General features: G+C 35.7%; 1 protein-coding gene and 1 non-coding gene across 3 annotated transcripts in view; one reads left to right on the top strand and one right to left on the bottom strand.

The window, feature by feature from the left end:
• Positions 1-15,251, bottom strand: part of LOC149066840 (uncharacterized) — a 48,978-nt gene that overhangs the window by 19,711 nt on the left and 14,016 nt on the right. For both annotated transcript variants that reach the window (XM_089253207.1, XM_089253206.1), the window contains exons 4-6: positions 15,117-15,171; positions 9,075-9,237; positions 1,325-1,367 (exon numbers count right to left, since the gene is read on the bottom strand). In XM_089253207.1, coding sequence (XP_089109333.1) covers positions 1,325-1,367; positions 9,075-9,237; positions 15,117-15,171 — 261 coding nt within the window. The remainder of the gene's footprint in view (positions 1-1,324; positions 1,368-9,074; positions 9,238-15,116; positions 15,172-15,251) is intronic.
• On the top strand, positions 14,280-14,353 carry TRNAT-GGU (transfer RNA threonine (anticodon GGU)). The gene has a single exon. It is a non-coding gene; the product is annotated as a tRNA-Thr (tRNA).

Below are 15,251 nucleotides of genomic sequence, written 5' to 3'. Positions count from 1 at the left end.
ATACCGGAAATTACAGTACTTTCGCGGCTATCTGCCGGCATTTAAAGACAGCGTCTATATGGCATAAATTCACCTTGTTCCAACAAGATTGCGAATGCGCATTTTTTGAAAAATCTTAAAGGATTTGGAATGCCTGTTCAAACTGTAAAACATTTTCCGAGACCAGTTAAAGAAAAAAAAGAATCTGTGAAACTTTAAAATGAATATGCAGTTTTGTCATCTAAAAAAAGCTGCTATGTGGTAGTCACCGTTTCGCATTGTGAAAATCCCGAGCGTGTACTCAGAATCGGCTTTTGGAAGGCACAAGGATTTCTTCCACAAAAATTGTGGGTCACTAACACTCAAAAAGAATTTTAAATTAACAGATAGTATAAGAATGGTTTTTCCCCAATATTTTAATTTTCTACAACTTTTAAAAATAATTTTCTTTGGGGGGGGGGGGTGTTCACAGGCCCCCATAACACCCCCCCCCCCAATATTTTACCTTTAGTGAAAATCAGGGTTTGGAACCCACGATTGCATAGTGGTAATCGGCTAAAAATATGATTTTCTAAGATTTTCCGATTTTGAGTTGGCTATTTCTTTGAAAAAAAGTGGAAAAGCGTTCTAAATGGGAATGGAGACTGTGCATTTGTTTTAAATTTATTAAATGTTCTAAATTACATATGTCTAATTCTCAGTGTTAATGGGTTTCTTCGCAAGCTTTTCCTACTAGTAGATAATGAAAATAAATGACCCTTTGGATAGAACATGTTTTTAGAAATGAATTATTTGATTCACAGACATACCTCTTTCTCCTACCCAAGACATGGCCCGCAGCTGTCTCAACGAAAAGATATAAGGTGGTGATCAAAGAGGAAAGACCTGGGGCATGCTCGAAAAAATTCATAGCTATACCAGTGAATTATGGGAGGGGAACCATACTTTTTTCAAGATAATTTTTTCTTGAGAGACCCACTTTCACTCAAAAAGGACCCAGATTTTTCGAATAACCTGGGTCCAGTAAATTAGAGTACCGTGACGTCTTTGTGTCTACAACGGTACAATTATTCAATCATTGCACTTCACTCAGTTAGAAAAATGGATGGCAGCACAATAAACATAACGAGTGGTACACAGTAACAAACTTCACGTTAGGTTCACAACACGCACATTCCAACATGTACCAATTTGTTAGATATTCTGCAGAGGATTGCAAATGAGGTGCATGAGTGATTTAGTTAGTGGTAGTGATCGATATTCGGTTAAAATATGATTTTATATTTGTTTACATGGCTGCATACATCAGAGTAATTTTTTCTGACTGTTAAAATTATATAATTACCTTTACTGGTGATTTAGCCGGACTGACAAAGAAGGTCTTGTTTCTGAAATAAATGATGCAAAAAACAATTAAGTGGCGCAACATGAGAAGCACACGATTAAAACACATGGGATTAACTTTTCAAATAAAACTAAAAAATATATAAAATAATGACAAGTATAATTATTTGACTTTTCATGCTACGTATACTACTGAAAAACCTCAGCGTTTTTATATTTGGAGAAAAATATATACAGGGTGATTCTATGATTCCCTTTGTCGCATTTCACTGCTAAACCATTGATCTTAGAAGCGTACTTCCAGTTAGAAGTAGTATTCAAATAACATGTAGACCTCAGATACATCATTCGTATTACAAGGGGTTATATAGTTATTAAAATAAAAAAATTAACTTTTTATACAGACACTGTCCTCAAAACCCAATTAGAAAGTTGTCTCCCTGTCTGTATCCCTGTTTCCAAGTGCAATATCTATATATATATAAATGAATGTATGTCTGTCCTTTATGCATTACTACACCATTCATCCGATCGCCATGAAACTTTGGGAAGTTGTTGAGTACACTCCCGTGAAGGTTTCTGGCATAGTTTTTTTATTTTTTTGAATTTTTTTTCCCTTTCCTTCATTTCCTTGAATTTCCTTTCTTCTGAGATTGCACAACGTGTGACAGGTAAGCTAGTTTACTGATATATTTGAATTGAGAAATTCGAGAAAAGTTGAGAAAGAACAGCATAATGAGCTTGTGTTTGTTGGTTAATATGATGTACTTTCAAAACTTTTCTCCGACTTTTGAATTCAATTATCTTAGCAAATACTACACTTAGAAACATGGATTTTTTTTTTTTTTTTTGTGCTCAGGACAAACAAGGCAACAACATTCTAATTGAGTTTTTGAATTTTTTTCACTTTAATAACTATATAACTCCTGACAATATAGATGATGTATCCGAGTACTAATTATTATTTGGATACTTTTTTTGATTGGAAGTATACCTCTAGGATCAATGGTTCGCCACCAAATAGCAGCAAGGGGAATTGTGAAATCCACCTATATACAGGGTGATTCAGAAAAGATGGGAAAAACTTTAAGAGGGGGGTAGTTACACACAAAAATAAACAGAAAAATAAGTAGAAAAATACAGTAAAACCGTGATCACTCATCACTCAAGTTATCAAAAAATTGTGATGGCTAAAGCGGAGTGCCGTCAGTTTCAATGCACACTACAGTAAAAAACTTATAAAATTTAAATACAATTAAACCTCCGTTTTAGGGAATAAAATAAGGGACAACTCTATTTTAATTCCTCTACTCCATGATTAGTCACCTTCAAATATGAACTAATTTACCTTTGAATAATGGGACACTTCCATACAGGTGCATTTATGATTTTTTTCTTAGGAGTTGAGTTTTCTTACTATGCAGCATAGGCCACACTCAAAGTCTCAAAATTGAAGGCCTTATGCTCCAAAACACAATAAAGCAACAGGAAACAAATACTTGCTATTACCATGAACGATTTAGGAAAAATTTGTATAAATGTCGTAAACCTTGTAACTTTCAAAATGCAAAAAATGAAAGTTCTGCTGCATCATTGAATGTCACTGAAAACGGTGCAACACAAACACAAAACTAATTGCATATTTTTGCTAGACACACTCATTTGACATTTTTGATCGATTCTGGAAGTGACGTGCATGCATACTATCCCCATTGAACTGTAAACTCAAGCCTTTCGATTGACATTTATTTGCTGCCAATGGCACAAAACACATCAAAAAGTATATAAGTTTCGATAGAGAATTACTTGCCATTTATGAATCAGTAAAAAATTTTAAAGCATGCGCTAGAAACACGACTATGCCAAATCAAAATTATACTAATTATTGTTTTGCTGAATTATACGCAAACGTAACATATGGCACAATAACATCTCAATCTTTTTGTTCTGCATTGACATAATAGGCCTAGATTATATAGGTAATGTTGTATAGATAACATATTTGATAGGGCTTTGTTGAACTTCTCTGTTACGCTATTTTTTTTAGGATGATATCCTGTAGTTGGTAGATGAGAAGTTTTGCACAGCTTGTTTATTTCTTTTAGTAGATTCAACAAAAATGATCTACCTCAGTCACTGATAATTTCTCTTTAGATCCATGCTAAGATGACATCTTCAACTAAAAATTTTGTAATTTGCATCGCATAACTGCTTGGTAGAGCTTCCATGATCGTAAATCGTGTAACATCATCTGTACCAGGGTTTAAGCTGGATAAAAAATTCCTTTTGCAAAAAGGCGAAAATGGAGGGAAAAGCTTTAGCAAAATGCTACAATGCTAATGTAATGATTGATGGATGGAAGTCTACTCGTTTCATACATCCTGTACGCCTTTTGGCAAAAATGCCTACTACTACTTTCGCATTCAACAATTTTCTTTCGCATTTTACGAAAAATGCGACCGTAGCTTAAACCCTGATCTGTACATATAATTATCCATTGGTTCAATTGAGTTTCCAGAGGGAATCATCGGAGCAGATCTATCCCTAATTTACGAAACAGGGTGTCAGCAGGTTCAATCAGTTGAAGATATCATGGGGGGTCATTATTGTCAAGAGAATTTTCTTCTTTGGCATTCCTTGCAATGAGTCACATAACGGCGTACAGTTCTATATAGTCCCGATCAGTAGACCTTTCTGTGTGTACTTTGTCATACGTCTTTGCCAAACCTAAATGACCAGCTGTATGTGCGTCATGAAGGCTTTTTATCCATCCAGAGATGTTTTGACAAGACCGAGAGCCATGGTTTTCTCAAAGGATTGTAGTTCTTTCTGCACGAAATCCCATCCAGTATCTGAAAGTTTTGGTAGCCACAAATTTCTTTTAGATTCTTTCGGATATTTTGCAACTGAGAGTCCTTTAATATCGCTCATCTTTAAAATTTGAGATGGCAATGAGAAATAGTATGTCTCCAACCATTTCTTGTTTCAGGTTAAAGCAACGGGTGTCTAGGAAGAGACAGTCAACATTGCTATATTTCTTCTCACTTTTAAAAACCACTGCTACATCATATTCTTGTAGGCGAAATGCCTATTTTGCCAATTTCCTTGACGAATCTTTCTGATTTGTGAGTCAGCATAAAGAATGATGGTCAATTACAACCATGACAGGACATCCGAAGAGGTAAGGTCAAAACTTGTTCCAAACAACCAAGTCAAAGAACAAAGACGGTGCTACAGTGAACCAGATCATATCTAATTGTTGACAGATCGAGAATATGAGGAGGCATATAATCATTTGATCCTTTTTGTACCACCACGTTCGTTTTCTGCACACGAAGACCAATTAGACCAGGACCTACAATTTATTGCCGATTCCGAAAGGCAGCTTTTTTTTATACTCATCGAGAGGTCGGTGCGCTAACCCTTCGATGTGGGACTCCGTGCAATAGCAATCTTTTTCTGTGGCCATGTCACCGTTTCTGTTGTATCCCTGTGTCAAAAAAGTTTCTGACGAGGAAAAACCAGATATTGAACTCATGACACTTCTAACATCCTTCGGTACTTCAGGTGATTATTTTAACGACCTGGGCTACCATGCCCTTGCTCAGTACCAATACCATCTATAGCAGAACGCCTTTGCACAAAGCTTGTGATATCAGTGAAGAAAGTCATCTCACCTATAGCCATTGGATATAGCAAGCCGACATATGTGTTATCTTTACCCTTTTTTGTAGTATATCTAAGGGCTATAGGTGAGATGACCTTCAGTGATGTCATGAGCGAGGCCTTCTGCTATAGATGGTGGTGGGGTGGAGTTTTTTTTAGCAGGCCTTCCATTTGATCAGGATCAAGACTGAGGAGACATCATATAATCAACCAATAGTTCGAAATTCTACCAAACGTAACTGCTGTATTTTCCACAAATGCTGAGAATTCATCCACATTGATCCAAACGAATTGTCAAAGAAGAAATTCAACAAGTGATTCCTCCGATTGTTTCTTTGTCTCGCGCAAAGGAAGCTAAGTCTTAAAGAAATGATCCAAGAAAAGGTACAAAACAATCCATAACACTATCTCCTCTCACTCGACAAAATTCCAAATCCTTGACGTCCATTGGAAGAGGTAAAAGAAATTCCTAGAAAACTAGACCAAGAAGTGTACAGCAACCAGCAACTTCACCCACGGAGAAGAAGACTGATCTTTGACGTACACCTGAAAAGGTACCGGTCTGTTTCCATTGTGGTTGAGCTGGACATGCAAGATATTGCAGCGATGGAGAAGACAAGACCTGACAAAAGCAACGGCCTATGAACGATTAAGGATGGAACATTCGCGCCAAGAACAGTTGCAGTACACAGCTCATCTTCCTTGATTTCAAACATAGCCATCGGATAACGCACTCTTCTAGACGGGGGCAAGTAAGAATCATAACTCATAAGGGATAAATCTTAATAATCTGTTTTAGACAGTCAAGTGGTTACAACGGCGTTTGCCATCGCTGCCATACGTAATGTTGGTGATGACTGCATTTGCAGACACGCAGACTTTTCGGTCTTTTTCACATAGATATGACGAAATAATTGATCCTACATGTGCTGCCATCTCTGTACAGCCATCCTTATACTTTATTATCTCATCACTAGATGAAGTTGACAATTATATTCCAAGGTCTGAGATTATTATTACTATTATCTTTGTCATGTTTTGCAAAGCTGCGTCCCCATAGCTTTTTTTTTTCCGATTTCCAATTCCCTTGCAAAGATGCACATCTGTTTTATTACTCATATATCTTTTAGCAAAGGTTCAACTACTATGGTTCCACATAAATCCATCAACAGCATTTCTTTTAGTTACAGGACATTACGACCGTCCTTCCCCACTTTTGGGGTGTCATATTATGTCTCAACACATTTGAGCTATAAAAAGACATGCTATAAAAAAATATTTTAATATTTCAAACTTCCAAGAAAAGGGAAAAGCACGCACGCATCTTCAAAAAAAAGTGGGCACTGCGGGTAACGCTCGGAGAAATTAATTGGACAGTTGACTGGTTAATCTTAAGGGATTTAGCCCTTATGGTCTGTTGCTAGTGTGCATTGAATTGTTCTCTCTTGTAACAATTACCTTCATGAGTGTTTGAAGAATAAATCCAATTCAAATTCATAAATATTTCTTAGTTAAGCCTTGATTAATTCAACAAACTATGTGACATCTTTGGTGAAGGGGCCAGGTAGAGAAACTTAAAATTAGGAAAGCACAATAAAGAGAAGCAGCAAACAACAAGAGCTGAATCATGAGTTAGGATTGCTCTCTGCCCTATCTAGAAGAGTTTGGTATCCAATGGCTACACCTAAAATGAAGGAAGATGAGCTGTTTACTGCAACTGTTCCTGGCGCATTTGTTACATATTTATTCCCATGCCAAGTGCCTCAATACCACTGCACGTTTTCTGGAAGTGATGGACAAAATCCCAGAAGGGGGTTGAAGGACTACGAAAGAATTTCCAGCTACAACCATTGAAATGATTCAATATGCTTAGCAAATGTAGTTTTCTACTCAACTGACATGGCTAGACAATGGTTTGAAAACAATGAAGGCATCTTTACCAATTGGACAATTTCCCAACTGAATTTCAAAGATGTCACGTAATTTGTGAATTAATCGAGGCTTAGCAATGAAATACTTATGAATTTAAACTGGATGTATTCTTCAAACCAGGCCCGTCATTTAAGGGGGGAGCCCCACCCCCTGGCTTTTGAAAATACACTAAAAATGGTACATATACATACATCAGGGCTCCCACTCAAAAAATGAGAAAAAGTAAGAAAACGCAGGACTAAAAAGTAGGATGGGGGGAGGGTAACCCCCTTAGACAACATAATCATAGCATAATGGGAAAAAAATCCCTAAAAAAAATTTTTTTAATAATTAAAAAAAAATTTTAAATTTTGAATTAACTTTTTTTTCCCCCTAGCACTATTTCAGTCAAGCCAAAACAAAATGACAAATGACTTGGTTACAAAACCAATTTTTGGCCAAAACTGCACTAGCAACCACAGATAATTCTTTGCTGTCTCTCCTTATATATATTACATTCTTTTTCGGAGTCTTCCAAAGTGACGAGCTTGTCAACTCTCTTCATCAAAGCTCGGCAAATTTTGAAGACATACATTTTTTAAGAATGATGCACCTTCGAGACCACTTTCGAAAGCACAATGCAAAAAATGTGTAAATTACAAGATCCGACGTATATAAGGCAAGGTGAACCAGATAGTTTTACTGTGTTGCTCATCATTTTTTAAATTTTTCTGTTTTGTTCACATTTTACTGTTCAATGCCAGTGTAATCATTTTTGACAAATGAAGCACTTCCATTTCTAGCTCTTTGCTGAGCATTGTAAATATTGTTTATGCCTGTTCATGCCTTAAAAATACAAAAGACAACTGAATGCTATTGGGTAGCATCAGAATCACCAAACCTAGAATAGGCCTACGTATCCAACTGCTTTGAAATGCAAACTGTTGTTTCACCTATTTGCACCATAATTTTGAATGATGAAAGTTACTGTCCAAGACCACGAAGTAATAAATACAAAATTATTTTTCCATCCAGACAGAAGTTTTTAATGACTATTATACTTGTTGAACCCTCAAACTAAGCAAATGAGAAATTAATCAATCAAATGGTCCACATACCCCCCCCCCCCAAATTACCTTAAAAATGATACAATTTCTGCTTTGGCAGAATCATTAATTGCATTCTCCAACATTTGTAATATTTGGCAATATATTAATAATTTCCTGCTCAATTAAAATCAATTACACAAATTTTGTCGATAGGATTTGGTAGAAAAGTAGGACAAAACCGAGAAAGTAGGACAGAACTAGGACATTTTACCGAAAAGCAGGACGAGTGGGAGCCCTGACATACATACATTGAGTACATGTGCTTTGCCCCCCCCCCCCCTGGAAAAAGCTGAAATGACGGTCCTGCTTCAAACACACATGAGGGTAATCGTTACAGGAGAGAACAATTTGACAATTACGGGAGAGTGTAATTGTTCAGTGCCAGGTTATACATGTTTCTTTGAACATTCCAGAAACTAGTATGTAAAATCAGCATCAAATGTATTTCTGGTCCGAGAAAACATTCTAGAAAAAACACAAATGCACCCTGAAAAATAAATTAATTTTTGTTTATTCGATCATAGGATGAGAGACATACACACTACCACAATGCTATACCTGCCGCTGTTGTCTTTCTTTGCAATAGTATTGTGGCTACATAACTGTGGAAACAAGTGTAATTTTATTTAATAGATTTTTTTTCATATGGATAATATGATGTATACAATTACTTGAAAATATTTTCAACTCCCAGCAGTTTTTTTAACCGTGTTTTTCAGTTATCAGTTTCTATCCTATATCTGTTTTTCAGTTATCAGTGTTTTCCTTCCTCACCATTAGCCTGGATAAGGTTCTTTTGTAATTTTGGTTACAAACATTTCTACTTATCAAAATCTTTATCCTGCATTCAAATAAATGAATTGTTCTATTTTTAATTTCTCTCCAGGATTACTTTGATAAAATTTATCTAATGATACCTCAATACAAAAAAATTTCAGTGATTTAGCCATTCAAAATTACAGGGAAATTTGAATTTTTTTCAAAAAATAAATATTTGATAGTATTGACTATTAATTCATACAGCACAATTTAATGTCAATACAGAGGAATTCCAAAGCTAATTACCCATTGTCACATTCTTCAAAGCACTCGTTACTTTCTGATTTAAGCTTTGAAATATCTCTATGCTTGGCACAATTACCATCTAAGACATCAATTTCAAGAGCTACAATAGAACGTTTGCTTGACTTTGGTGTAGATGATGGTAGAGGTGTCTGTATAACTGCTTCTATAAAAGGCACAATGGAAGAAAAGGATTTTCACTTAAATGTTTATGAGAAAAAAAATTCCATGATTACACTCAGAAAAACCGAGAGACACATATTCTACAAAGTATAATTGACTAGATACCAAGCAAACATGAATTTCGAAAAGAAAACTCACATTTTCTGTGGAATCGAACCACCTATTTCTTACAGTTTAGGCGAGTGCTCACTATTAAGCTACAAAGGACATATTTTTTCCCCTTAGAACATATGTTCACACTAAACAGAACTGAGCTCAGCCTCTTAACTCAGCAACAGATTGTAATGGCATTAACCTTCCCCAGATGGCACGTTAAACAAAATGAAGAACCCTTCCTTTAATTATATAAAATATGATTGATTGTATACCAAACGAAGATGAATTTCGGAAAGAAAATCCACATTCCTCTGTAGAGAATCACCAATCTCTCAGTCTGGATGAGTGCTCTAACATTAAGCTACTGCGAGAGGTTAGTAGTTTGATTCTGCTCAGAAGAATGTGAATTTTCTTTTCGAAGTTAATCTTCGCTTGGAATCCAGTCAATTTTACTTTGTATAATTAGCTGAGAAATTCACTGGTTCATTGTACATTGCTATCTGGGACTAATGTCTTTTTGAGCTATTGCCGAGTTAGGAGGCTGTCTGCAGCACAGTCCTGTTCAACATAACATAGCTGCCAACTTTTGAAAATGAAAATTCGGGAGATTTTCGCGCAAACCCGTATTTTATGCTAAAACCAATAAATACAATAATAACCTAATAAATACAATAGGGATTTTCCAAACATAAAAGTTAAAGCGTAGGGAATAAAATCCCTACTCAAAAACTGAAGTCAAATTAAAATAGGGATTTTACACACATAGAAGTTAAACCCTTGGGAATAAAATTCCTACGCAAAAAAGTAGTGAAATTGGAGGCCAAAACTTCAATGATGTAAAAATAAATATTGTGTTCAATCAGAAACGCTGTGAACAAACATTCTGCGCGAATGACCCCAAAATCATTGGAAGATGAAGGAAAACACCGTCAATTTTTGAAGAACACTGAATTTTTGTGACACTTGCTTGTCTTTTTTTTCATTTCACATGAGTGATGATGTCACTCTTTCCACCATGACCGTATGTTTATGTCCGTAACACAACTTGTACAAAAAGGAAAAGTCGGCCCTCTTCTGGAACGTTTGATGAAAGTAAATTCATCGGGGTATAAGTATCTTTAAAATTGATTAAATATGTTTTTGCTTATCATTATTCATGCTTTGTTATATTGCACGTACGTAACTTCAACAAAAGAAATTTTGACCATATGCGCGTCACTATAATCTTCAATTATTATCCAGGACTATTGGCTGCTAAGCCATTTCCCTGCACGATAAGACAAACAACTTTCTTGTTACCATCAGAGGGTTTGTAAAACTTCCTTAAAAAGGGAATTTCCCCATTTACGACGTGTGACGTCATTTCGAAAGGGGAAAAAAAGAGGCTTCATGCCCCACAAGAAATTCCTTAGGGATTGTTTTCATAAACGGGGATTTTTTTTAATGAAGTAGGGAATTTTTAGGGACAATTGGGGATTTTTGTAAAAATTCGGGAGATTTAAGAACTTTTCGGGAGGTCGAGCGATGAAGCTAAAATTCGGGAGACTTGGCAGCTATGAATATAAGAGAAGAAAATGCAGCTTAATGGTAGAACACTTGCCTGGACTCAGAGGTTGGCGATTCAATTTCCCACATAGAAATTTGAGTTTTCTTTCCAAAATTCATCTTCGTATCCAGTCAATTACACTTTATAAAATTAGCAAAGAGGTTTGTTTCGTTAACCACATATTCTGTTTAAACACGAAATTATTCAAAACTCTGGGTTCCAGCAGAGTGATAAAGCAAGCCTAAACAAGAATTTTTCATCATAGAATGAAAGGTTAATAATAAAGTCTTGAGGCGCAAACACTCTGTAATAGATACAAATTTTGACAAAGAGATCCCCATAGTTTTAATGGGAGTAACACATTCAATGCCCAGGAGATGTTTTCCACGAGAACAAGCTGAGAGAGCAGAGATCGTGGCAAGGTGGGGAGCCATGCAATGGATCCCATAGTAGTCCACCAACTTGGAATCAAAATAAAGTGTTTAAATTACTCTACATTTCATAGCAAGAACGAGCTTGGTTCACCATACTGGAATAATGTGCACCCTTGGCACATTTTACAAAAATATGGTACTCGCTTCTGATGAATTGCTGTTATACACATTCCTAAAATAGAAAACTCTTTAAAACACACCCCATAGCAAAAAAAAATTTTTTTTCATATGTTTGTATTAATAAATAAAGGGTGATAAACACATAGTAAACAAGTAAAATTATTTGAAATCATAAAATATTATGGTAGATAGATTTCAGGCTATCATAAGAATCAAGGTACAGTCAACGCTCATTATAATAACCCACACCATTCCACCAAAAACGTTATATCGGGTGGTCATAAAATTGGAAACAAAACATAGGACATACGTTACATGAAAACAGTTACCCGCAGCTATGCTCCCATTAATCTAGTTATCTGAAAATTCCCCCTTATGACCCATTTAGGGGTGGAGTTTTGAAAAATCCCTTCTTATATCGAGTGTCTACTACATTAAATGAACCTATCGACCGAATTTCATATTTATAGCTTCAGCAGTTTTGGCTCAGCTACAATAAATTACTCAGTCAGTCCAGACATGTTATTTACTATGTATAAATTTAAGACTCATCCTACTGGTCATTATAGTACGATGGTCACTATAATGTAAGGTCATTTTTATGAGTGTCGACTGCACACTGGCAAACATGTCTTTCTCCAACCCTCAAACTGAAATATTTAGATCTCTGCATGTGCCCCCCCCCCACCACCACCACCATACTGCAATCATCAATAAGCGATTTGGCAGTCTAACTAAGCTGACACAGCTGAAATTGTCAATCAGTGATAGAGTCTGGGCTTGGCTCAGTTCAAAAGAAAAAAGCCTGCGAAGCTCATCACCTGTTCGCCATGGGAACAGTTTGAGAATTAACAAGGAAATATTGATCTAAAGACGCGCATAACATGTATTTTCAAAGAATTTCAACTTCGTTCTAGATTGAGAGAAATGAACTAGTATATACTACATATATATATATAGTAGCAGCCTGATTATCAGAGCCTTGATTAACCAAGTATTGGATTGTCCGAGATACTTTTTATAAATTGATTTTAAAAAGATTTAATTATCGTAAACTGGTTCATAAATGCACACACCACTATTTCAAAAATTCTACAATATATCCCCCCCCCCCTCTTTGGAGAGAACACATCAGGAAAAATGTAAGTAAATACATCATAGTACTTAATGTAATTTTATGCTCTTGAATTTATGATCTTTTCCTCACATTCCATCTCTTTGCGGGCAACAACTCCTGTATATAAGCCACATCAGTAAAATGATCTGGAAAATTCACAGATTTGTATCACTAAGTAACATGGTGAAACAGATAATTTAGTGGTTAAACACTGAGCTTTGTTGCACACCTTGGGGCTTTCTATTCCTCCCCATTTCTCCTTTAATGGATACATAATCACTGTTTATCTTGTGGCATTCCTAGCTAGTTGTGATGCATCAAAAATTGGTTTCTTTTGCAAATTATTCTATCCAATACATTCATAGCTCATATTTCAGCAGACCAAACATTTTTTTCAAATTTTTCTGTAATTGTCATATTTTCACCAGTGATTCAGCACCCCCCCCCCCACCAAAGGCACCAGTGCAGCCGCAGGAATCAAATAGACAGGATATTATGATAAAAAGCCAGTCAAAAAGATCATATTGACCATCGGCTGACATTTTTCAGAATGGGTAAACATGTGATGGTACCAAGATAAGATGAACTAAGCCACACAGATCAAGCTCACTACCTGTTAGATTTGGAAAGGATGCATGTCCACAAAATTACACAGAACCAGAATTGTGACACATATATTCTCATTGCACGAGCTACCTTCTCTATAACCAATACCATACAACATATGTATCTGTGTGGTGGTGTTTTAACCAGAATATCAGTTGTTGGGTTTGAAGTGTCAGTTTGATGCAGTGTGGAATGTAACCAACCTGCCGTGTTGAAATTTAGAAATAAATGTTTTCATGTTTTTGGTAAAAATAACTATCTTGTCCATGTGTGGCACTTTTGCTCAACAGCACAATATCAACCTCACCATCAAATGAGACACATTTATGCCCTTTGTAATTATTAAGCTCTGCATAGCCTAGTCGGTTGAAGTTTTGAGGTGTTTTGTTTGGTAAGCAAAACATCAAATATTGCATGCAAATCTATATACTTGTACAAGGGCAACTAACTTTTCTTCTGAGGTGGTAGGGAGAAAAAATGGCCATAATAAACTTTGTGAGAAATGTGTGTTATAAAAAAAAGCAGTATGGTGAAAAATATTTTCGTCACTAGAAATGATGAATGTAAGTATTAGTTCAAATAATCATAAATTTGAGATACACAGTATTTTTACCTTCTTGGGGGTCACACAAAATTACCTCCCGGGCCACATGTTCGACACCCTGTTCTATATTGGACATCTATATTACCCGAGGTAGTTAAAATTACAGGGTTCCTACAACGTTTGACTGAAAGATTTCTCTGACCATCAAATAGAATAGTTTTTCTAAAACATCAAATTGATGCAGTATCATCTCTCTCTAAAGTTGCAGTTCAATAGTTAAAAGGAAGCTGCTTTAGAGAATTATTTCACTGACCTTGCGAGTTAAAAAAAAGGTAAAAAAATATGACTAACTACAATTGGAAAAACCTGGTCTAACTAGTGAAGAAATCGAATATAGACGAATTAATCATTGCATGTATCTTGTATCAGCACGATTTCTAAATTTGTGAAATAAGTGACCGTCCCACCCGGGGGCCATTTCCTGAAGTTAAGAGAGGCTACTAATGCCTCTACTTCAGCGCCTCACGACACAGTGCGTGAAATTTGGAAGGCAGATTCATGTGTCTCCAGTGGTGTAGATGGTAGCATGCTTGCCCGGTATGCAAGAGGGCCTGGGTTCGAGTCCCGGCGGAGACGTGATGACTTTTCTTTCCGAGCTCACCTCAGCATAATATCCGGAAAATAACTGTTTCCTTGATAAGTGACCAATGTTTGATTTTTATCAAATTTCTGGTGAAGTATGTCCAAAATGTAAAAAATAATTCGTTTAAAAAAAATCTTATATTACATGCTATTAATACAGTAAAATCTCTCTTTTGCAGACACCGGTGGGACAAAAAAAATATTGATAAAAGAGGGGCGACCGTTAATCTCTTAATCCATTAAGAGGGGTTTTACTGTATGTTGAATATATTCCGTGATCTTCAATATTCCCCAACAGGCCCCCCTTATTCCCCAACAGGCTCCAACATTTAAAAATCCGGTGTTAAAATTTTATGAAAGTAAGCAATAGTGGAGACGAAAAATATAGCAATAAGAGTGAGAGAAAAAGAAAGTGAGGGATATCACTCAGGAAAAAGGACCATGATACTGTACATATAGAAAATAAGCTATCGAATTTAACTAAAAAAAGAAACTACTATTTTTTTTTTTTTAATCTGTTTTTTTAATAATCTCTTTGAAGAAATATTCCAGTGTTTAGAAATTTCAGACTTTCAATAACATTCTTGTATGATCCCTGACCACAATTTTTTCCTCTGAGTTTCTAGATTGTAGGAACCCTGCATTAGCTCGGATAATCAGAATGCTACAGAGTAATCAGTTATGTTGTAAAACAAAATTAACTGAAACAAAATTTATAAATAATAATCAATTCTGGAGGTTTAAAATAGATTCTTACTACTTCCAGCATTCGACAAAACCCGCACAGTCTTAGAAAGGGAACCTTTGCTTGGCTGTGAAAAAACAAAACATTACAAGCAAAGATTAGAAATCGTCAATGAAAATAAAGCACCATTTATTCTAAATTATTTCA

Source organism: Pholcus phalangioides, unplaced genomic scaffold, assembly GCF_987345545.1.
Source record: "Pholcus phalangioides strain wild (caught in Gottingen) unplaced genomic scaffold, Ppha-v1.0 ptg000032l_1, whole genome shotgun sequence".
Lineage (NCBI taxonomy): Eukaryota > Metazoa > Arthropoda > Arachnida > Araneae > Pholcidae > Pholcus > Pholcus phalangioides.
The sequence above is the reverse complement of the archived record's forward strand: the minus strand, read 5'-3'. Positions and strand labels throughout refer to the sequence as shown.